The sequence below is a fragment of the Chelonia mydas genome, chromosome 11 (genome assembly GCF_015237465.2).
Source record: "Chelonia mydas isolate rCheMyd1 chromosome 11, rCheMyd1.pri.v2, whole genome shotgun sequence".
Lineage (NCBI taxonomy): Eukaryota > Metazoa > Chordata > Testudines > Cheloniidae > Chelonia > Chelonia mydas.
Window position 1 is genome coordinate 25,615,014 of NC_051251.2, and position 24,913 is coordinate 25,639,926.

At 42.2% G+C, this 24,913-nt stretch overlaps 1 protein-coding gene and 1 long non-coding RNA gene across 4 annotated transcripts in view; both read left to right on the plus strand.

Moving 5' to 3' along the window:
• ACVR2A (activin A receptor type 2A) overlaps positions 1 to 24,913 on the plus strand; it is a 112,550-nt gene that overhangs the window by 82,297 nt on the left and 5,340 nt on the right. For all 3 annotated transcript variants that reach the window (XM_007061789.4, XM_037912318.2, XM_037912319.2), the window contains 4 exons: positions 8,704 to 8,849; positions 19,568 to 19,682; positions 20,986 to 21,124; positions 24,346 to 24,476. In XM_007061789.4, coding sequence (XP_007061851.2) covers positions 8,704 to 8,849; positions 19,568 to 19,682; positions 20,986 to 21,124; positions 24,346 to 24,476 — 531 coding nt within the window. The remainder of the gene's footprint in view (positions 1 to 8,703; positions 8,850 to 19,567; positions 19,683 to 20,985; positions 21,125 to 24,345; positions 24,477 to 24,913) is intronic.
• On the plus strand, positions 377 to 7,762 carry LOC122462368. The gene is made up of 2 exons (XR_006284875.1): positions 377 to 4,782; positions 6,763 to 7,762. It is a non-coding gene; the product is annotated as an uncharacterized LOC122462368 (long non-coding RNA).

Sequence of the window (24,913 nt, forward strand, 5' to 3'; positions counted from 1 at the left end):
CCTGAGCTCTGTCGTGTCATCATCCACCCACCCCCGCTCTGTGGAGATGGGGTAAAGGAGTGGGGGGTGGGAGGAGGGGAACACCGTGACCTTAGTACCTCTCCTCCTCCCCTCCCACCACACAGCAAGCAGGAGGCTCCCGGGAGCATCTCCAAGGCAGAGGGCAGGAGCAGCACATGGCAGTGGGGGGAGGGACAGCTGAACTGCCCAGCAATTGATAGTCTGCTGGGCAGCTGCCGCACAGGGAACTTAGGCGGGCTGTCAGTCCATCCTGGTTCCAAGCCCCCACCTGCTAGCTCCAACAGGCTGCTCTTTCTGCAAGCAGTGGACAAAGCAGGTGACTGCCAAACAACGTTATAAGGGAGCATTGCCCAACTTTAAACAAGCATGTTCTCTAGTTGATCAGCAACAAAACAACGTTAACTGAGATGACGTTAAGTGAGGAGTTCCTGTAGCTAGTGTTTGAGTAGTTGTTAAGTAGTGTAGTTAGAAGTTAGAGTTCCAGTGAGGTGCGCATTCCCCAGCCTCTGGGTTTTAAGCCCTGCTCTGACTGTAACAGGCCTATGCCTGTTAGTGACCCCCATAGCAGCTGCCTGAAGTGCTTGGGGGGAATCGCATATGAGGGACAAAACTTTTGACCCAGGAAGAGCACAACATCCATTTGAGGGCCCTCCTCATGGAATCTGCTCTCTGTCTGGCTTCCAAGCTTTCCCGGCTAGACTCTACCCTTAGTACTTTGGCCTTGGTGTGTAGTGCACCCCTGGCACCAGGCTCTGCCTGGCACCACTCTCTGTTGCCGGTGCCCAAAAAGAAGTCCAAGAAAGGCCATGGGGTATCGGGCAAAGGACCCAGTTTAGGCCGCCAGCTCACAATGGGGGCCACGCTCCTAGGAGCGGTAGGGAACCCAGGCTTGTGGTGGGGCTGATGCCTTCCCAGGCTCTTCCAGTGCAGAGGCCTCTACCGGCGCCGTGTGGGTCACCGGAAGCGGCAAAGGCTCACTATGAGGGCAAGCCAGCCATCTATACCCTCCCAGAGGGCAAGTGAGCGCTGCCTATCCCCAGAGCTGAGACAATGCTCTCTGTCTCCATGCTGCAGATCTCCGGCTTCACAACCCAGGTCCTCTGCAGGTCGCCCTAGACCACTGGAACTGTGATCGCGGTCTCCGCCCTCTTTAAGTGGATCGCCTTGAGGGAGGTTCTGGTCACTGTATCGCTGGCACCGTTTGCATCCTGCCAGTTGTCGTCTTGGCACAGATCCCCATCCCCTGCACCGTGGGAATGTTCAGTCCTGGTACTGGTCCCACCACCTCTGGTACAGGACCTCGTATTCAAAATGCTGGTCTCTAGCGGCGATGATTAGTCACCGGATGTAGGCATAGACAGCCCCACCGTGGTCACAGGAAGAGGATTGCTCCGGCATGGAGAGGGAATTCAGTCCCTTGCTGAGGCATCACCAGCATGCTTAGGCACCCAAGGCACCTTAGGCTGACCTCTGTGTTGTCAGCTTCGTAACACGGCCATTGGCCAGCACAGTGGCTTTACTGGAGTACATGGGGCACGCCATGTATGCCAGTGCCCCCTGTGATGCCAGTGCCCCCTCCGAAGCCTCAGCGCAACAGCTGATGTCACCGGTGGTACCAGGCTCGATGCACAAAGTGCACTCAAAGGTCAGGGTAGAGGAGTGAGTGCCCACCCCAAAACCCCTTTCCCCCACAGAGCATGATGCCCTAGGGACTCCCCCGGTGGTTCAGTCATCATCATCATCATCATCCCTGGACAAGGTGGTGACAGGGGCCTTGAGTGCTAGCCTGCCAGAGGACTTTAAAGAGCACCAGTTCCTGCTTCGACGGGTGGCCAAGAACTTGGGCCTGGAGATAAAGGAGATGGCCTGTGTTCAGTGTGCTCTGGGCTTCTACCCCTGCTGATGTTACACTACCAGTGGATGATGGAGTCTTAAAAATAGCCAAAGCTCTCTGGCAAACCCCATCATCCATCCCTCCCACCTCTAAGAGGGCTGAGAGAAAATACTTCATCCCAGCCAAGGGGTTTGAGTACTTGTATAGCCACCCGCCTCCATGCTTGCTGGTCATCTCTGCGGTCAATGAAAACGACAAACAGGGACACACCAGTTAGACCCCCCAAAATGAACAGGCAAAGAGGCTGGAAGATTTATTCAGCAGCCAGCCTTCAGTTCCGGGTGGCAAACCACCAGGCTCTGTTGGGCAGATACAGCTTCAACTTATGGGACTCCCTCTGTAAGTTCAAGAAGTCCTTGCCCAGGACTTGGTCCAGGAGTTTGGTATCCTGGTGGAGGAGGGCACTGCAGCAGTGAGGTGCTCCCTCCAAATGGCATGGGATGTGGCCGACTTGGCGGTGAGGGTGGTTGCATGGGCGGTAGTCATGAGGCGCAGCTCCTGGCGTCAGACCACTGACCTGTTTCAGGAAATGCAGGACTCAGTTCAAGATTTCCTGTTTGATGGGAATGGTCTCTTTGTGGGGCAGACTGATGCAAGGCTGCATAGCCTAAAGGACACTTTGGGCCACCCTTTGCTCACTGGGTCTGCGTATGCCGCAGTTGGCAAGGAAACAGTTCTGGCCGCCACTGCCAAGGCCTTGGCAGCCTTGACAGGTCTGCAAGGACAAGGGATAGAGACATGAGCTTTAGTCATCGCTGCCCTTCCTCCTCCCAGTCACCCATGCAACCCAGTCCGGCAAACCATCCCGGGGGCCATAAGCACTCATTTTGAAGGTGCGCTCAAGAGCGACGCTCCAGTCAACTCTCCGGATCCACCTCATTGTTTCCTCAGCTGTCTTCGTCCCTACTGTTCTGCCTAGTCACAGGTCACCTTGGACCGCTGGGTGCTAGAGATAGTATCTCAGGGCTACATCCTGCAGTTCTCCTCCCGCCCCCCTCATCCCCTCCCCCGATCACCCCTTTCCCATCCCTCTTCGGAGACTCTTCTCGTGGGCAATTTCTTGTTCAGGAAGTAGAGAACCTCCTGCACCTGGGGGCAGTGGAGGAGGTCCCTTGGGACATGAAAGGAAAAGGGTTCTAATCCCACTACTTTCTAATCCCAAAAGCAAAAGGGGGCCTCAAACCCATTCTGGACCTGCGATGTCTCAAGTCTCTCAAGAAGTTGAAGTTTCACTTGGTCTCCCTGGCTTCCATCATCCCCTCCCTGGATCCAGGAGACTGGTACATCCCCCTCGACTTGAAGGACACTTATTTCCATATTCCACGGTCACAGACGTTTCCTCCGTTTCATAGTGGGTGGACACCATTTTCAATTCACGGTGCTGCCCTTTGGCCTCTCGTTGGCCCCAAAGGTATTCACAAAATGTATGGTGTCAGTGGCCCCTTACCTGAGATGTAGGTCTTCCCATATCTTGATGATTGGCTCAGCAAGGTCAGGTCTCTGGAACAAGTGCAGAGAATCCTTGATCTGTGCATTCCACTTGCTGCATCCTGGGCCTGTTGATAAACGAGAAAAAAATCCACCTTAAGGCTGGTCCAACTAATGTAGTTCATTGGAGTGGTTCTCCACTCCATACAAGCTTGAGCCTTCCTTCTGGAGGTACGTTTTCAGGCCATGTTGGACCTGATCTCCCATGTGAAGAATCATCCACTCACCACTGCTCACACCTGCCTGCAGTTGTTAGGCCATATGGCTGGGAGAAGGAATGTGTTAGCAGATCACCTGAGCAGGACCTTTTCGTCTCGCCATGAGTGGTCGCTTCATCCAAAGGCAGTCAGTATGATCTTTCAAAGGAGGGGGACCCCTGGTGGACTGGTTTGCGTCCCATCAGAACAGGAAATGCCACGTGTTCTGTTTGATCTCGGGGATGGACAGAGGCTCCCTGTCAGACGCCTTTCTGCTCCCATGGTCAGGTCTGATGTATGCCTTCCCACCAGTGCCATTGATCTTCACGCGGACTCTGTGGATCAAACAGGACTGGGCAAAGATTATCCTAATAGCTCTTGCATGGCCTCGACAGTACTGGTTCAGCATGCTGCTGGATCTCTTGGCAGCCTCCCCGCTGCAGCTACCTCTCTGGCCAGACCTGCTGTCCCAGAACCACGGCAGTCTTCTTCACCCAAACCTGGCAGTTGCACTTGACAGCATGGCTACTGTATGGCTGAATGTGGAAGAACTGGAATGCTCGGCCCGGGTTCAACAGGTCTTTTTGGATAGCAGAAAACCCTCTACCAGAGCAGCTTACCTGCCCAAGTGGAAAAGGTTCATGGTGCTGGACCTCGCAACTATGTATCCGGGCTGAGCGGGCCTTGCTGCAGGCGATCCTGGATTATCTTCTGCACCTCAGACTCTAAGGATTGTCCCTGTCATCGATCAGGGTCCGCCTGGCTGCTCTTTTGGCCTTCCACCCTCCGTTCCCAGGCAGGTCGGTCTTCGCTCAGACATGACATCCCTGTTTTTGAAAGGTCTGGAGCGTCTCTACCCTCACGTCCAGGATCCTGTCCCTCCCTGGGACTTGAATCTCATGCTGTTGCAGCTCATTAGGGCCTCCCTTCGAGCTTCTGGCTTCCTGCTCTCCTTCTCTCCTGGAACGTTTCGTTCCTGGTTGCCAAAACATCTGCCCGCAGGGTGTCTGAGATCAGGTCATTGACTTCAGAACTGCCCTATAAAGTATTCTACAAGGTTAAGGTCCAGCTGTGGCTGCACCCAGCTTTCCCGCCCACGGTAGCTTCCCAGTTTCATACCGACCATGACATATACTTACCTATCTTCTTCCCGAAGCCTCATAAATCATAAGAGGAATGCAGGTTGAATCATAGAATATCAGGGTTGGAAGGGAACTCAGGAGGTCATCTAGTCCAACCCCCTGCTCAAAGCAGGACCAATCCCCAACTAAACCATCCCAGCCAGGGCTTTGTTAAGCCTGACCTTAAAAATATCTAAGGAAGGAGATTCCACCACCTCCCTAGGTAATGCATTCCAGTGTTTCACCACCCTCCATTACTCCTCGTTCTGTCGTCTGCTACCATTGAACAGTCTAGATCCATCCTCTTTGGAACCCCCTTTTGGGTAGTTGAAAGCAGTTATCAAATCCCCCCTCATTCTTTTCTTCCGCAGACTAAACAATCCCAGTTCCCTCAGCCTCTCCTCATATGTCCTGTGTTCCAGTCCCCTAATCATTTTTGTTGCCCTCCGCTGGACTCTTTCCAATTTTTCCACATCCTTCTTGTAGTGTGGGGTCCAAAATTGGACACAGTACTCCAGATGAGGCCTCACCAATGTCAAATAGAGGGGAACAATCACGTCCCTCGATCTGCTGGCAATGCCCCTACATATACATCCCAAAATGCCATTGGCCTTCTTGGCAACAAGGGCACACTGTTGACTCATATCCAGCTTCTCGTCCACTGTAACCCCTAGGTCCTTTTCTGCAGAACTGCTGCTGAGCCATTCGGTCCCTAGTCTGTAGTAGTGCATGGGATTTTTCCGTCCTAAGTGCTTTTTCAACATCCTCTGTCACTAGGTTACCTCCCTCATTCAGTAAGGGGCCCACACTTTCCTTGACTTTCTTCTTGTTGCTAACACACCTGAAGAAACCCTTCTTGTTACTCTTAACATCTCTTGCTAGCTGCAACTCCAGGTGCGCTTTGGCCTTCCTGATTTCACTCCTACATCCCCGAGCAATATTTTCATACTCTTCCCTGGTCATTGTCCAATCTTCCACTTCTTGTAAGCTTCTTTTTTGTGTTCAAGATCAGCAAGGATTTCACTGTTAAGCCAAGCTGGTTGCCTGCCATATTTACTATTCTTTCTACATATCGGGATGGTTTGTCCCTGTAACCTCAATAAGGATTCCTTAACATACAGCCAGCTCTCCTGGACTCCTTTCCCCCTCATGTTATTCTCCCAGGGGATCCTGCCCATCAGTTTCCTGAGGGAGTCAAAGTCTGCTTTTCTGAAGTCCAGGGTCCGTATTCTGCTGCTTTCCTTTCCTCCTTGTGTCAGGATCCTGAACTCGACCATCTCATGGTCACTGCCTCTCAGGTTCCCATCCACTTTAGCTTCCCCTACAAATTCTTCCCGGTTTGTGAGCAGCAGGTCAAGAAGAGCTCTGCCCCTAGTTGGTTCCTCCAGCACTTGCACCAGGAAATTGTCTCCTACCCTTTCCAAAAACTTCCTGGATTGTCTGTGCACCGCCGTATTGCTCTCCCAGCAGATATCAGGGTGATTGAAGTCTCCCATGAGAACCAAGGCCTGTGATCTAGTAACTTCCGTGAGTTGCCGGAAAGAAAGCCTCGTCCATCTCATCCCCCTGGTCCGGTGGTCTATAGCAGACTCCCACCACAACATCACCCGTGTTGCTCACGCTTCTAAACTTAATCCAGAGACTCTCAGGTTTTTCTGCAGTTTCATACCGGAGCTCTGAGCAGTCATACTACTCCCTTACATCCAGTGCAACTCCCCCACCTTTTCTGCCCTGCCTGTCCTTCCTGAACAGTTTATATCCATCCATGACAGTACTCCAGTCATGTGAGTTATCCCACCAAGTCTCTGTTATTCCAGTCACATCATAATTCCTTGACTGTGCCAGGACTTCCAGTTCTCCCTGCTTGTTTTCCCAGGCTTCTTGCATTTGTGTATTGGCACTTGAGATAACTCGCTGATCGTCCCTCTTTCTCAGTATGAGGCAGGAGCCGTGCTGTCTCACGCGCTCCTGCTCGTGCTTCCTCCCGGTATCCCACTTCCCCACTTACCTCAGGGCTTTGGTCTTCCCCCGGTGAACCTAGGTTGCATGCCCTGGACGTCAGGAAGGCTTTGGCCTTCTACATCGATAGGACAAAGCCGTTTCGCAAGTCAGTGTAGCTGTTCATTGTAGTGGCAGATGGGATGAAAGGTTGCCTAGTGTCTGAGGAGAAAGTTTCATCCTGGAGCACAGCCTGTATCCACCACTGCTATGAGCTTGCGGAAGTGTTTCCGCCGGCAATCCTGATGGCACACTCTACTAGCACACAAGCATGATCAGCGGCCTTCCTGGCACAATCCAAGAGCAGCTGCCTGGTCATCTGTCCATACGTTCACATCTCATTATGCACTTACTCGGCAAGCTTGAGATGACGCTGGCTTTGGCAGAGCAGTACTACAAGCCACACGACCGTGAACTCCGAGCTCACCTCTGAATACTGCTTGAGTCACCAAAATGAAATTGACATGAGCAAGCACTCAAAGAAAAAAAAAATTACCTACCTTTTGTAACTGTTGTTCTTCAAGATGTATTGCTCATGTCTATTCAATTACCTGCCCTCCTGCCCCTCTATTGGAGTTGTTGGCAAGAAGGAACTGAGAGGGCATAGAGTCGACGGCGCCTAACATACTGACGCATAAGCGCAGCACTCAAGAGAGTGTCATAGCCAACCCTACGGATACTGCTAAGGCAAAAATCTCTGACTATACTCATGAGTGTGCGCACACCTAGAATGGAATGGACATGAGTAACACATCTCAAAGAACAACAGTTATGAAAGATAGGTAACCGTTTTTTCCCTTGAGCAGTCAGTCCAATTTTTCCCTTTTGTATGGGCTTTAGTCACAGCAATAAGTGAGAGACAGACACTTCTCTGGTTTTTAAAAAGTGATATTTAAAACCCAAAATGTTGGCATAGAGGATTCAAGTGTAGTAGTGTAGTATCTGAAAATATTTTTTACTCATTGTTTATAATTGACTAGATTTGTAGTCCATAATATGAGAAAAGGTAAAGAAACTATCTCTGGCCTAGATCCCCCTCACTCTAAAAAAGGCTCTGAATATCAATGTAATGCTTGTGAGAAAGTACATACATGATTCAACATGATGCTTGGGGGTGGATCCACAAAACTCTTGTCTTTGTGCCCAGAAACTCGAATCACCCTGTTTTGAACGCAAAGAAATTCCAGCATTTTTTTTCTTGACTGTTCTTTTACAGAATAGTTTCTTAATATCTATCATAAATTGTCTATCTTCATCTCTAGTCTTTTTTAGTTTAAACATTTGCACATTTGACTCCCATTTTTTTAATCTTCTAATAAATGAGGGTCAGACATTTTCACATCTCTTTAATTTTATTAAATTGTTTGGTTATTGTGTGAACTATAGATATATCCTGTCAGTATTTATTGTGTTAAGAGATGACCAATTGGATTGGAAATTATACCTTTTTTTCTAAATACCAACAGATTATACAGTAGAACTTCAGAGTTACAAACACCTAGGGAATGAGGTTGTTCACAACTCTGAACAAAACACAGTTATTTCAAAAGTTTTTTCAACTGTACATTGACTTAATACAACTTTGATACTGCTTTTAACTATCTTAATTTAAAAGAAAAAAGCACAGAAACAGTTTTCTTACCTTGTCAAATCTTTTTTAAAACTTTCCCTTAATTTTTAGTAGTTTAACACAGTACTGTATGTATTTGTGTTGGGGTGGTTTTTTTGGATTGTTTTATTTGTTTTTTGTTTTGGTCCCTGCTGTTGCCTGATTGCATACTTTCAGTTACAAATGAGGTATGTAGTTGACTGGTCTGAGGTTCTACTCTATATGTAATCGTGCGTGCTATGTATATGGTTTATGAAATGGATATGATTCTTTGTATCTGTGTTCTAGGTACACTTTATCATTAAGAAAATCTCTCCTTAAGGGGAAATAATACTGAGATTTACCTTCTTAATTGTTTTTCCCTCCGCTGTACAGGGTTCATTATCTGACTTTCTCAAGGCAAATGTGGTTTCTTGGAATGAGCTGTGTCATATTGCTGAAACTATGGCTAGAGGTTTGGCTTACCTTCATGAGGATATACCAGGTCTGAAAGATGGACATAAACCTGCTATATCCCATAGGTATACTATATTTCAGATATTGCCTATTATCTCGTGTATTAAGCTTTATCTTAATCTTGTGTAAAGATATAAGAACAATATGGCTATGAAATACTTTATAGTAGCTAAAATAAACATTTAAAATCAGATTAATAAGTAAAATAGCATTGCAACTTTGCACTTTCAAGAAAAATCTGTTCTAGATAACTTTTTTTAAAAAATATTTTTATAATTTTGAAATGCAGCTGTTTAAACTACAGGTTAATGTGTCTGATTTAAAGCATTCTGTGGTTATAAAATGTAAAGTGAATTACTACTGAAAATGACACAACTACTCTCAATGTGAGATATTCAGTAAGCTGCTTAAAAAGCAGATCTCCATATATTTCATCTATCTCTTCATGTCCAGATGACTACACTGTATCTACTCTATCTGAGAATAGATACTTAACTCAAGTATTTCAGTACACAGTCAAGTCTACTTTGCATTTATTAGAGTACCTACTCAGTTCCCTATGCTTAAGGTTATGCATATTCCTGGAACTCAGAAGTAATTAGTAATTATGCTTAAGGTTATGCATATTCCTGGAACTCAGAAGTAATTAGGCCTTGTTCTATACCACTGATGTCTAATGTGAGTTTTATCATGGACTTATGTGAGGATCAGAGCCTTAAACCACCACCTGAGTTCTGTATGGGTGGAGCCCTGAACTTATCTGGAGTCAAATTTGACTTCAGTGGGTCTGTTCACCTGCTTAAATACGTGCTTATGTGCTTAGTTGGGTTGGGAAGCAATTGGGAAACTCCTTTTAACTGTTAGAGGCATGTTGACTTTACTCTCTATTCCTAGTTACTCCACCTTCATACAGTTCTGAAAGCAAATGAAAGTGTTAGTATTTTCTGTAGGTTTGCTTTATAATTATACCCAGACAAAAAAAACTTAGTTAAGGTGAACATAAGAGTACAAAGCAGTAACTTAAAGATACTCAGATCCCTGAGCTTGAGGTTAGAATAGATAAAAGATATGACTTAAACCTAAAAATTTGAAAGTACAGAATTTCACAAAGTACCCCAAATTCCTTAACTATACTTCCTTTAGTGATACCAATTAATCTTTCATTTTTCCTCGTTATTGCCTGCTTTGTAATTTATTTCCTTTAATGCCTGCTTTGTAAGATGTATTTTGAGATCAGGAGCGTTTTTGTTGTTGTTGTTTTTTTTTTAAACTTGAGTGCACAGTTCATTATTTAAATTTTGAACAGTCACTATCCTTGTACAGTTTGTAGGTGGACTGCTGAAAATATGCATCACCATTGGTTTAATATCTCCATTGGGTACATACTAGCTCCAAGTATGACCTGTAGATTGTCTGATATTATAGAAATGTGATCTAACTGGAACACTTTTTGTAGAAAGTAATGAACACATCAAAGGATCAGGTCCCTATTTAGCAGTTGGAATGACTGCCCATATTATCCTATTTTATTAATCAGGAATTTGGAAAGTAGGCTTTTTGTGGAGTATGACAGTAACAGTTGGTGTCCTGGTCCATGACTAGGGATCTTAGGAACTACAGTAATAGGGATAATAAGGCTAAAGTTGGTACAACCACTTAATTTTATTTATATCAGTGGGACTACTCAAAGTGTGTGAAGTTAAGCGTGTGCGTAAGGCTTTGCAGCATCTGGGCCCGATGTACTATGTACATATTGACATGAGTAATGTCTTAAACCAGGGTTTCCCAAACTCTTGAAAGTGATACCCTGGTTCAGGAAATAAAACCAATACCATCTCACTGCATGATGGTATGAAAGGGCTACACACTTTAATTTTTACATTTTCTGCTCTGCCATCCGCTTTGGGAAACATTGATATAGGTCTTCATCATGTATTTCCCCCTCCTTTCTCAAATGCTTTCAGCAGTGGAATAGTTGTATGTTGCTATTTAAAATATTAATGGGGCACCTGAATTAGCATCAACTTAAATGGGCAGTTCACACCACAGAGCTATTGTTTCAGATATTCTGGCCGATCGATGATTCTGTCTCTGTTACAGATTATTTCACACTTTGAAGATTTTCCTTGCAACCTAAGATTGAATTTAAAATAAATAAATAAATAAAACCCACCACTCTGGAGAGCATATGAGATATTAGTGTTCTCCTCAACTAGTCTTTTCCTAGTTGGCATGCTCCACGCTTTGGGGAAACACTGTCTTAAGAAGTTTCTTTTGGGTAAATAAGAATTTTCAAAATTGGTATATGTATTTAATATATAAAGATGCTATTTATTATCTTTATTTTGATATATTTTAATTTAATAAAAGTACTGAATCAGTTCAGTATATAAGCAGGACACATTTGTGCTGCTTTTGTGGGCCAATTAATACATGTCAAACTCGTACATTCTAATCTTTAGTGGTCCTATAAGGTTGTAGTATGTGGAGTTCTCTCTTTTGTTTGTCAGACTTAATTAGTGAGTTAAAGGAGAATGGAAAAATGATGATGATTGACGATCCCTTGATTCCAGGATGATCTCTACCGCGGATTTACATATGGGCCCTGAGATGACTCAGGAGTTCAATTCTGGAACTGCAAATCCACCCGCAGTAGGTACAGACATTTTGTGGCAGGCCAGCAGCCTGCTGGGAGAAAGTTCTTTCTTTTTCCTTCCTCCTCTCTCTCCTTTCAGCTTTGAGACTAAGGCGCTTCTCCTTGAAGCAGGCCACTGTCTGATGGAGGATATGGTGCCATTGGGGTTGGTTGGTGGCTTGCTCTTCCCAGCTTATGATGTCCACATCATTTTTCTTAAGATACACTTTGTGTGTCTTTGTAGCATTTCTTCTGACCATGGGTGAACTGAGAGTAGAGGACTTGTTTTGGAGGCAAGAGTCTGGCATCCGTACACAATGTTCAGCCCAGCGAAGTTGGTGCATGAGGATCATTGCTTCAATGCTGGTGACATTGGCTTCAGCGAGGATGCAGGCGTTAGTGCAGCAATCTTGCCGCTTGATGTGAAGGATCTTCTGGAGGCATCGTTGGTGATACCTCTCCAAACTCTTCAGGTGCTGTCAATAGGTCACCCAGGTTTCTCATCTATAGAGGAGTGTAAGAATTGTCTTATAGACCTGGATCTTGGTGTCCTGCTGTAGGTCACGGTGCTTGAAAACGTGTCCGAGCAATTTCCCAAAGGAAGCACTTGTGCACTGGATCCTGTGCTGGAGCTCAGTGTTGATTTTTTGCATTTTGAGAAAGTTGGCTACCGAGGTAGTGGAAGTGCTCAACTGTCTCCAAAGTTTAACCCTCCAATGGTGATTTGTGGTGGCTCATGTGCAAGGCCTGAAGCAGGTTGATAGAACACTTCAGTCTTCTCAGTATTGATTGAGAGTCCTAGGATTCGGTAAACTTGTACAAGAAAATCCAGTATGGACTGAAGGTCATTCTCAGTGTGCGTGAGGATGACAGTCATCAGCATACTGAAGATCAGTAATGGACGCCCTGAAGACTTTAGACTTTGAGCGGAGATGTTTTTAAGGCCCGGCTTGACAAAGCCTTGGCTGGGATGATGTAGTTGGTGTTGATCCTCCTTTGAGCAGGGAATTGGACTAGATGAGCTCCTGACGTCTCTTCCAACCCTAATGTTCTATGATTCTATGTCGAAGATTAAAGAGCCGCCAATCCATTCTATATTGAATGTCAACTCCACTGGGGAGGTGATCTTTAACAAGGACCAAAATGACTGCTAAATAAATGGAAAACAGGGTTGGGGCAACAATGCATCTTTGCTTAACCCCAGTTTTGATTACGAAAGGTTCTATCTCAAGGCCATTACAGAGAACCGTGGCAGTCATCTGATCATGGAGAAGCCTTAGGACCTTAATGATGTTTGGAGGGCAGCCGGATATGGCAAGCACCTTCCACAGAGCTTCGCGATTGACAGAGTCAAAGGCCTTTGTCAAATCAATGAAAGCCAAGTACAGGTCCTGATTTTTGGTCCTGAGATTTTTCCTGGATTTGGCTTGCAACGTCGGTTGTCCCGTGGGATGGTCTTAAACCACACTGAGATTCCGGCAATATTTCCTCAGTAAGGGGAAGTAATCAGTTTAAGAGGATATGGGCAAGGATTTTCCCTGCTGTAGATAGCAAGGCAATGCCTCGATAGTTTCCACACTCCAACTTCTCTCCTTTCTTAAAGATTGTAACAAAGTTAGCATTTCTCGAGTCTTCTGGAATCTTCTCATTATACCAGATATGAAGAAAAAGTGTTTGGAGCTTTCCTACCACTTCACCTCCAAATTTGTAGACTTCAGCTGGTATGCCATCTGGCCCTGCTGCCTTGTTGTTCTTAGTTTGTATAATGGTTTGTGTTACTACTTTGTGTGGGGGGGCGGGAATCAGTAAGAGATTCTCTTTCATGTTTTTGAGATATGATTTGATATTGGCATCGGAGACGGTTGACTCATGGTTCAGGAGTAACTCAAAATGCTCCTTCCATCTGACTTTGATGGCTTCGCTGTCCTTAAAATATGTTGACCATCTTGGGTTTGGAGTGGTATGGGTCCATGGGAGCATGGGCCATAAATGGCCCTTATTGCCTGAAAGAAACTCCTCATGTGGGAATGTGATGACAATTACAAATAACCTTCTCCTTTCAGTCTGTCTATTTTCCTGTTATCTTCCGTGGATGTGCTGCTTTGAAGTTGTGATTTTCTTTTATTAAAAAGTTTTAGCCTTTTTAAGACGCCAAAAGCAACCTAGATGCCTGCAAGGACATGCTGAAACAATAGCCTGCTGCAGAAGCCTTTTCAAAAGCAGGGGGTTTTGTTTGCCTCAAGCAAGTACCCTAACAATTATTATCTTCACAGCCTGAGTGCTATTTTTTTTTTAACTTTTCCAAAAGGAATGTACGATTTTAAACAGGTCCCATTTTGAATAAATAAATAAAGTTCCAGGACTGTCATGGCAGCATTGAAAAAGAGAAAGGTAAAGAAAAGGAGGCTGAATTTTGAGGAGGGAAGAAATCTGCATTATAGTTTCCTGCAAATCAAATACTCCTAGAAAAGCAGTAGAAGGATACTTGAAAAGGGCAAAGGGGGATGTTTTAGTACCTCCTTGCACAACATACATTTATGTTCAGTGTGCCCAATTTTTTTAACGCTAGTAGCGTTATAATTGAGATTTTAATTACAGAAGAAAAATCTCCTTTTTCTGCTCCCACATCCACACAGAAATCACCACTTCTAGACTGAGAGCAAGCATGAGAATTTTCAGCTTTAAAGGTTCTTTTTGCTCCTAGTTTTCAGAAAAATCATTAGCCTGGAAAAGGTCTGATAATAGAAGTATCTCTACCTAACCAGATGATAAGCTGATTTACAGGATATGTTCTGGTGATCATGGTTGGTGGTGGTGTTATATTTTCTATTTTGCATATTTAAATAACTAAGAACACTATTCAGCTACTCAGCATGGTGTAATCCGTATCTGTAGCTATAGTGTAAAATGTTGTTTTAAATAACCTAAATGCATGTTTACATAAGCCCAAACGTACGTTTACCCTTCAAACAAAATAGGCAGTACCTCTCATAAGTTTGAGGAGTAGTGCTGGGAGCTGCAGGAAGTCTGTGCTGCTGAGTGAATAAGCAGCAGTTTCCTCTATATGGCAATATTGCTCTGTAATCTTGGAGAATCTGGAGACTTGTAACAAGTGGCAGATGGAGTGAACCACTCTGAAGGTGGTCATATCATCTAAGCTGAATTGAGGCCTGATTTGATGTGGAATCATTCCTCCCTGGTAGGAGTTCGTGAAGCTTAAATAGAACTTTTAAGTTAAAGGCGCTGATTGTTTTGGAGAGGAGCTCACCTCTCCCCTCTGTAGGGAGTTGCAGTATCACTGTATTGATCGCTTAGTGGTGAATGAGCTGGAAGGAGCTTTTCCTTCAACTCTTTTGGGATTAGCAGAATGGCCCTAAAGACTGTGAGCTCTATTCCTTGCTTCCCCCAAATGTGGGAGATTTAAAAGCATGTAGACATCCCCTTGGAGATGGTCTGCTTTCCTTCTTCCCCCTCCTCCCCCGATTTGTCCTGTGTATCCTCATTTATTGTAGTCTAAATTAACTGAATTCTTCTATGAGAAGCAAACTCCCCTACTCTCCATCTGCGGTTTGGCTCACATGAGTTCTGATTTTCTTGATACTTTGAATCGTGAGGGAAGGAAAACCCTGGAAGTATCTTATCGACTAAGGATCTTGCAAATTTAGAATTTGTGAAGAGCAGGAGCAATATCTGTGAACCTGTATCATCAGACTTGGTGAATTATGACCATCTTTCTTTTAATTATTCACAGATCCCATTGGTTTTCTTTGTTGAAACTTCTTATGGAGGCATTAGCGAGTATTAAGAGCTCTTTGAATGAAAAATTCTTTTGGGTGGATTATGAGAGGATTGGTCTAACCGGCAAGCTAGATGCCCCTCACTGCTAATTCAGATCTGGACAATGAAGAACCTAAAGTTATAGATGATTTCTCTCATACTGATGATAGGAATATACAGAGCTTTATTAGTGAGGTAAGGCTAAATTAAGAGAAATTGACACCTCTTATCATCATCGTCTTGCCTTACCATACAGAAATCCTGTTTCTTGATTTAAATACTTCAGAGAATAATTCCCCATCGCTTAGAAATCCTCCAAATATGTCAGTATCGGAAAATGCCAAAAATGTGGCCCTCTGATACTCTACATAATTGGGCCCTGTGTTGATTGGTAGTTTTTTTCAGCGGGATTATATTCAGGCAGCCAGCCCCTTACAGATATTGATTTAAATCCGTTATAAATTGACAAGGTTCATTTGGTATTTACTGTCTAACTTGATTAAGGCACCTTTATTTTTGAAATGCGCACGAGGTGGGAGATGGATTTTTTTTTTTTTATTGGCACACAGGGTTCTAGAATTTGGAATTTGAGGAAACAGCTAAAGCTCTGAGGTGTCTTCATCTCTAGAGTAGAAAACACTCTTGCGAGATCCTTGCTCTATAGGACATTCTCAAAAATATATGGTATAATTCTTCGGATCTACTGAAAGAGTATGGTTCTTATTTATCTTATGAGAATATATCTCAGGATTTTACATCTACTTTCTAGAACTGTTTGTGCTATTTATTTAACTGGGTTGCCTAAGTTTGACCTTTCAGTCTTTTCTAAACCCACAAGCTTTACAATTCCCCGTCCCCGAAATAGTGTTGTTTTTTATGGGAGCCTTGAGATAGACTTCCTTTACATTCAAAATCTCCCACATAGATTACTTTTTAGAATACAGTGGTATTTGGAGATTAATCAAATTCTTGTAGTCAGGCTGTTGGGTGTGTTTCTTATGTCTGACTGGATTGTCCAGTTTCTTTCCCTGCACCCAGGAAGAGCTCTTGCCAGAACAATTTACATATTTTATCCTGAATTTGTGTGGTTATAAAAATAAGATGAATGATATGGATTTTTTTTTTTTTTAAATTTTTGGAAACTTTTGAATTGATTTATTTTAACAAGAAAAATGGTTATTGAGTCTGAAATCATAATCTTTCTTGGGTTTGAATCCTTCAAGGAGGAAATTGATTGTCAATAAGGGGTCATATAGCTGGAGTACTTGCAGCTTAGTTTCCTTATGCCTGAAATCCCAGGTTTTATCTTTGGAATCAAATTGTCAGGGCATTCAGGCTGTATTTTATTTTTTTCCTGATCTCCAAATTTTAGTATTAAATATTACTTTCCTCTCATTCTCCTCGTCTTATTGGAGTAATTGTGGGAGTGCCTGGATGAGCAAATTGATATAGCTTATCTAATTTTGGGAGGTTTTAATGCTCAAATAGGTCCTCCACCAAACTCCATATCAGGGGAAGAAAACCCTGAGGAGATTTTTGAACTTCCCTCTCAACTCTAGAGATCAGGTAGTCATTGCTGGTCAAAAGTTAAGGCTTTGTTACACAAGTTTAATCTGATACCTGTAAATGGAAAAAGTGTGGCAGATAGAGGTGGACAGTTTGCCTATATTTCATCAAATGGTGCTAGTAGTATTGATTATATAATTATCCCTATAATTAATTGGTCCTCCTTTAGGGATTTCTGTAAATTTTCTTGCCCAGATAGTGACTGCCAACCTTTCTATAATTATGAATGATATGCCCTTTTTGGAGACAGTTTTTATTTCCAATGGATGATGATGCTTTAATTGTCCCTTTGGAACAATGTGGCTGTAAAAGACTAAAATGGACTCCACCCATTGATGACAAATTATCGAGGAGATTGGAGGACTGATGTTAGATTTTTCAGAGCCATAATTATTAAGTCTGAGAATTCCTCTCAGATTTGTGAATCATATGAATTCTGGTCAAGTCCTTACAGCCACTTTTCTCTAAACAAGTAGACTTTGGTTTTAATTATCCCAGAAATGCTTTCAAAGTTAAGCACGCTTTGGTTTGATGTGGACTGCATGAAGGAAAAGTCTGCTGTTGCACATATAGTTAATAAGATCCCTCTCCTAATTTACTTCAGAATTTAGTAGCTGCCAGAAGAAGATATCAAGGTTTATTATGTAATAAAAACCAAGAATATCTGAGATCCTTATGGAACAATTTTGAAGCAGCTGCTAAAGCTAAAAATTATTCCATGTTTTGGAACATGGTGGCCTCAGGCCTTTGTAGATATACTCCAGATGAGAAACCCCATATTAATGATGAAGCCTGGACAGCACATTCCAACCTTTTTTTTTAACGCTTATTCTTCTGTAGTTGGTACAATGAGAAATCCCCTCTTTGATTTATAGACTCATAAGCATTAAGGCCAGAAGGGACCACCGTAATCATCTGGTCTGATCACCTGCACATCACAGGCCATAGAACCTCACCCATCCACTCCTGTACTAGGCCCCTAACCTCAGACTGAGTTACTAAAGTCCTCCATATCATGATTTGAAGGGTTCAAGTTATGGAGAATCCACCATTTACTCTAGTCCATGTTCCGGAGGAAGGCCAAAAAAAACAAAACAAAACAAAAAAACAACAACCCAAGGTCTTTGCCAATCTGACCTCAAGGGGGAAAATTCCTTCCCAACTTCAAATAAGCCCTCAGAGTGTGGGCAAGACCTATCAGCCAGACACCTGGAAGAGAATTGACTGTTGTGACTCAGGGCCCTACCTGTCTAGTGTTCAATCTTTGGCTGCTGGAGATATTTGCTAGTTGCAGATGGGCCGTGTACCATTGTAGGCAACCTCTTCATACCATCCCCCCATAAACTTATCACTCTGTCCTTTGGTAAAGGACAATTAAATCCAGTCATTTATTGTAGCCCAACAATGGAAAAAAGTCGAGGGGAAGACTTTTTGCCTGCTGAAGTTATTCAGGAGAATCTTAATTGGTAATTTCCAGTTTTTGGCTAAATTATTTACTGTCATTAATCATCCTGGATGGATTCCATCTGGGTGGAAGTCTCAAAGTTCCTATCTTTTAAAAAGAGGACAAATAATCCTATTCCCTAAAGAATCCTCTTCATTCACCCTATTAGTCTGTGAGATGTGGCAAGGAAACTTACTCCAGATTCTTATTATCTAAGTTGAAATGGGCTTCAGAGGCTAATTTACTATACAAAGAGCAGTCCAGCTTTAGGGCTGGTAGAGCCACAATTGATTATTATGTTCTTACATGATTTATAAATATACTGTGGTTAAGGAAACTAAATTATATGCTGCTTTCATAGAATTAAAGATCGTATTTGAGTCTGTTAACTGAGACAAACTTTGGGTGAAATTAAGAAAGATAGGTACCAATCTAAGACTGTTATATATTTTGGAGGCTGTACACCAGAGCAGGATGGCTGGGGTAAGAACTAAAGTATTGGAGTATGCCAGGGATGCCATCTAGCTAGCACCTTTTCTTTTAAATTTAAGTATTAATGATATGGTGGATGTTTTAAGGAAGAGCATTTCTCTCCACTCACACATTATGGGTAGATTTATCCTGGTGTTATGTGCCTGTTACATGAGTTTGTGACAGAAGGCCTGTGCCGATTATCTTGTTTTTCTTGTTTTTGTAATTCTTAAGATCTAGTTCTCAGTAAGATGAAGGTCATGATTTTTGGGGAAGAATCCTCTGAAAATTGAATGGAAGATAGACTGCCACCTTGTAGAACAAGTATTTGCTTTTACTTATTTGGGCTATTGATCCCCATATCATAAAAACTTAAATCGAAAGGCTCTTATCTCTGCTCAAGGGGTTCTCTCCTTTACCCGTTTATGTGGCAGGAAGGGGCTGAATTTGAAGCACAATGTAGTATTTAAAAGTCAAGAAAGTGACCAGTAAGTACATTCTGTCCTGTTTATGCTGATACTTCCACATCAGATTTTCTTATTTTACAAATAAGATTTTCTTAAACCAGAAAGACAATAAATTCATAGTTAAAGAATGTGCTGTACTCAGTTTTTTAATTTATCACTGTTTTAAAAATATTTAAACAGCATGATTTGAAGGATGGACAGCCACACTTAGCATTCTGTCTCTTAGCTTTTGTTGTCATCCCTTTAATGTTGTTTAAATATACTTTTAGACCATAATTATGTTTTCAAATTATTGTGCATCGGCAAGATCCTTTGTTTTGTTGCATTAACACTTTTAGTGTTAGACCTTTTAGATGTATTATTTGGGTAATTTTTTCTTTCTCTTCTCCCCTCCCCTCCTGCCGCCCCCTCCTTAATTTGAAGGGACATCAAAAGCAAGAATGTGCTGTTGAAAAACAACCTTACAGCTTGTATTGCTGATTTTGGTCTAGCTTTAAAGTTTGAGGCTGGAAAGTCTGCCGGTGACACACATGGACAGGTAAATTGATTTATATAAAAATGAAATAATATAATCACTGTTAGTAATTTAAGTTTGTCGCTTGGAAGGTATTTATTTACAAGGCGATCACACACTTGGTTGCGTCTGTAGGCTGAGCTTATTGCACAAATGAGGAGCTCTTTGCATCCCTCCAACCCCCCCGACTCCTCCCCCAACTTTGTGTGCCACTCACCCAACCTCTATAATTCAGGGATACTCTGCAACTCCCCCAGTCTCCTTCCACCCAGGTGTATGTGTCCTCCATTCCAGGGTCCCCCATTCTCTCTGCCACGCCAGAGGCTTTATCTGTCTCCCATACTTGCACCCCATGTCAAGATCCCTCATTCTCCTCCCTGTGCTGGGGGGCTGAGCACTTGCTACTGGAAGGCATTAATGGGTGCCATCAACCATAGACAATTAGAGGTCCTTGAAGCTGTTTTTTTTTTTTCTTCAACAGACGGCGGAGGCTTCATGTGTGTGCCCCTTTTTGGTTTTCTGGTTTTCCCCTTAAATTAGTAGGATTCCAGCCATTGATGCATAGAAAATTTTGAAATGGATAAGATATGGTGTTCAAAAGCTATTATGTTACAGGCACAGAAATGCTCTCATGTTCTGTTTAAGGCCTTCACAATCTCAGCCAGTTAAAACTCAGGACAAAAGCCCTGTGGAAAGGGCTTAAATTGTGAATGGTGCCTTGTCTTGACCCTTCGTACTAAAATGAGTTTTAACCAGAAGAAATATAGCTTTCTTTTTAGATCTAATTCAGTAAATCACTTGATGTGATGTTTCAATTTCATAATTGATCATGGCCAACTAATACAATTCTATCTGAAGATCTTCCTTTCTTCAGAGTCATCTGCCTTCCTACCTGCTGCCTTGGAGAATTTACTTAGAGGATTCTGTGTGTGACACCTTTGATATTAATCGCAGAGGAAGTGACGGTCTTTAGCAACCAGGAAGAAAATAAGATACAGGAGAGGATAGGGAAAGACCAGGTCTGCTGAAGGAAAATTAATGTAGAAATTATTTATAAACATATATGCAGACTTTTATGCATTCTGGAAATCCACTTTGAGAGCCCAATCAATCCAGGTGTTGAGCATCCTTAACCTCTCTAAGGGAGTTGAGGGCATGCAGCACCTTGCTAGATTGTGTCCAAAGTAAAGGCAGTGATGACAACTGGTTTTTTTAATGGTGTGTGTGTGGGGGGGGGGGGATTTGATCTTACTGTACATCTGTCTTTTTGCGCATCGTGAAATAAACGATTTAGTGCAAACACTTTATGCTTGAATGTCTTTAAAAGGTTGGTACACGAAGGTATATGGCTCCCGAGGTACTAGAAGGTGCGATAAACTTCCAAAGGGATGCATTTCTGAGAATAGATATGTATGCCATGGGATTAGTCCTGTGGGAACTGGCATCCCGATGTACTGCGTCAGATGGTAAGCAAAGTGTTTAATTTATAAAAATACATAGTTGATACCGCAGTACTTAAAGCTTTGAATCAGCTGGGGGGCGGGGAGGGGGAGTCGGGGATGGGGGGTCGTGTGTATGTCTGTCTGTCTTTTCTTTTAAGCTCTGAATTTCCCAGGCTTAAAATGGTTGATTTTGTAGGATACATGCAACATCACTGTAATATGTATTGCCCTACATTACTGATATGTATCTCAGTCTTAATAAATCCGTTTTAACATATCTTTTGTCTGAATTTCTTCTTTTTTAAAGCATACATGAATCCTAAACAAGAATTTCAAAGAGAATCTCCCATGTGATAGATCACATTACTTACTCTCCGGCTATTTTATGCCCCTTTGCAGCCAGATCATGCTGGCCAGTTAAACTGGGGTTTACAACTACTTTATATCGCCAGACCAGCACAAAGCAGCTGCTGAACACCCCAGTTTTCCCCTCACTCCTATTCCTTACCTTTCCTTGTGCACACACGTTCCCCCTCCCTCTTGTCTTCCACAGTCCACTGTGCACAAATTCTAACTTTCTTTCCCTCCTGCACCCTTCTGTTCCTCTGCACGCACTTTGTGCTGGTTCTTGCCCCTACACCATTTTGTCCTCTGAATAGATAAGGGGCAACAAGTAGTTTTTGTAAAGAACATTTAATCCTAAATATTTTAACCTTTTGTTGTTTTTTCCATATTTGAAAGCTTGTCCCTCAGTGTACACTGGTGCATGAAATTTTCTTGAGAAACTTATGAAGAACTGCCCTTTCAAAATGGCCACTGCCTCTGTTTTATTCACAATAGGAATGAAGCCAAGCTCCTTGCAGGGAAGATGGTGTTCCCTTGATGCTGTCAGAAGTCAGAGGGGAACACTGAGGAGCAGATGAATGGCAATAAGAGACAGCAGCTATTTTTCAAGAGGGCAGTTCTTCATGTAACTCCTTGAAAATTATCCTTCAGGTTAACCTGAAGCAGGAACTTTCAGTTATGAAGAGTAACACCAAAATGTCCATTTAAACTAATTTTTTTTTCAAATGTAACTTATCCAGAAGATTTCAGCAAATTTTAATTATATGGGAAGTTTGAAGAGTCAGTGTTGTTCCATTAAGATATTAGGGGAACAAAATAAAGGTCTGATAGGGTGCCAAATTTCTTAACCTATTTTTAAACTTAATTTAAATTCATAAACTAACCAATTTACTTGTGAATTCTCACAAGTCATTGTTTACTCAGAGATGTAACTTTGGAGAGGATATGGTGTAATTTTCATATTTAACAGAGGAATTCCTGTTCTTACATGCAAAATTTCTCAGCCTTAATTATGGAGTCATAATTGGTACTTCCTTAATTTAAGTTAGGAGGAATTTTGTCTATTCATCTAACCTCTGTCTGTCCATCCTTCATATATTGTAAGAACTTTGAGCCAGGGTAACTTCTTTCTTATGTGCTGGGTGCTTTCCAGACAGATGTTTGTTAATTTAGTACCCAGTTCATAATAAATAATCTTTTCTAAAAAGTCATCAGAAGTGACTTCAGTACATACAAGGAACAAATCCTGCACCCTAGGATGGAGCATGTTTAGTCATTGCATTGCATGCACAGTCTGATCACATGTAAGAGTTGAGGGGCTGGAGTATTCTCAATACAGACAATGTTCAGAGAATTTACTAACCAGATTCTAAGTCTCGACTGAGCATGTGCAAATTGCATTTTTTCCCAAAGTCTGATTATTTGGATAAATAAGTTTTGTGGGGTTTTTGGCTTTTGTTTTTGTTTTTTCAAAAGATAAGCAGAAAGTATATTTCTGACAGCATGGCTATCCTCCATGCCCCCCCCCCCCCTCCCCCCAGTCAGATATCAAGACCCTGTTCCAAAGGAAAATTTATTTTTCTCTAATCTTGTTCTCAGAAATGGCTAAACCATTTTTCTGAAATTTTCCTCAGAAAATTTAGCCAGAGACAGACACTTGATATAGACAAATTCAGCCTGAATGATTTAAGTTTGGCAAAGTTTTATAAGTAGAGTTGTTCAGGCAATTTTTTGACAAAATGCTTTGTCAAAGAGAGCAGATTTTTCCAAACCAAAATCTGTAAGAGGAAAAAGGGGTTTCAACAAAATGTTCACTTTGAAGCCATTTTGAAAAATAAGTTTCAAAATTCTTAATCTTTTGATATTTTCTAAAAAATTCCAGTTTTGGGGTTCAGTATAACTTTATTTCAAAATCTAAGCTAATCATTATTTTAAAGGTTAATCAGAATGAAAGATTACACAATTATAATACCAAAACTTTTGGATGGACCCAGAGCAGCATGGTAGGTTTTGTTGGTGGGATTTTTTTTTTTGTTTTTTGGTTTTTGTTTTGGTTTGTGAAAATTTGTAATTATGATTTTGTCAATATTTGGAACAGGAAATTTTGTTGACATCCTGAAAATTGTCGTAGGACCAGAAAAACATTTTCTTACTAGCTTTATAAGTAAATGGAAACAGGGTCTTAAAATGGGAAGTGTTGGTCAACCCTAACTGTAGGTATGACTACCTGTACTCCGTGTAATGCCAAGTTCATTTGTTATACTGCAAACTTCTGCTGACATATCTATGTTAGCTGTGTGAAAAGGTATGATCCCTAACCGACAGTTGTGCTGCCAAATGTCCTTAGGGTAGACATAGTAACACTGGTAAGAATACCCTTGTTTCATTGTCGGAGGGGAAAGGATAGACTAGAATAAGCGCCATATAAGCTGCGTGTACGCTACAAAAGCTTTGCTGGTATAGTGTACTTGCAAAATGCTCGTACCGTAGGCTCTGAATTTTGGTGGTGGCCCTACAGAGGTTACATTACAACCTGTTTTTGCACCTTAAATTTTTATTCTGAGCTTTTTTTGTCGCTGTTTTTTTTTTTCCTGGATATCCTTTTACAATCTAGGTGCCCTTTGCCTTCAGCTTGAAGCGGATAAGTTACTATTAATGTAACTTCATGAGTTGAATGGTAGAGTTTTTTTTAAGAACATGGCCACTCTCTTGATATGTAGTCTAGCATTCATTGCTTCTCAGGCTTCTCACATGGCAGCATTGACTGTTGCCACTTTGGCATCATATGAGTTTTTCATGGCAATAGTGAATAAATGGCTGTACAGTATTTTGACATACTTATTAAATTTGTGATGTGCTAATTGTCTGAAAAGCAAAATTTATTTTTTTATTAAATATAGGACCAGTGGATGAGTACATGTTGCCATTTGAAGAGGAAATTGGCCAGCATCCATCCCTTGAAGACATGCAGGAAGTTGTAGTGCACAAAAAGAAGAGGCCTGTTTTAAGAGAGTGCTGGCAGAAACATGCTGTAAGTAGTAAAATAATCAAGTTCTGAAAGTGTTATTGTGCTTTAACTGTGACACTTGAATGAAAGGATATTTTGATTTAATTCTTACCTGTGGACATTTTTTCTTCTGATACAGTATTTTTATATAATTAGCTCTATTGAAAAATAAACTGTATACTAATATGCTTTATAGTACTTTGTTTTTAAATGCAGTGCTCATACCAAAGGATTCCAAAGTACTTCATAAAAGTTTTAAACTTCCTTGGTGAGTGAAGTGACTCTTCAATTTTAGTCTTAAGCAGTTCTGTTATATTTTTTTCATACAAAGATTCTTATTTATACTCTTCACTCATTACTTAAATGATGCCACCTCCCCGGAGGTAATTTGGTAGTTGCCTTTAATATCACAGCAATAATCTCAGAAAGGTATAGAGTGCTTGACACTTCAGGGATAACTT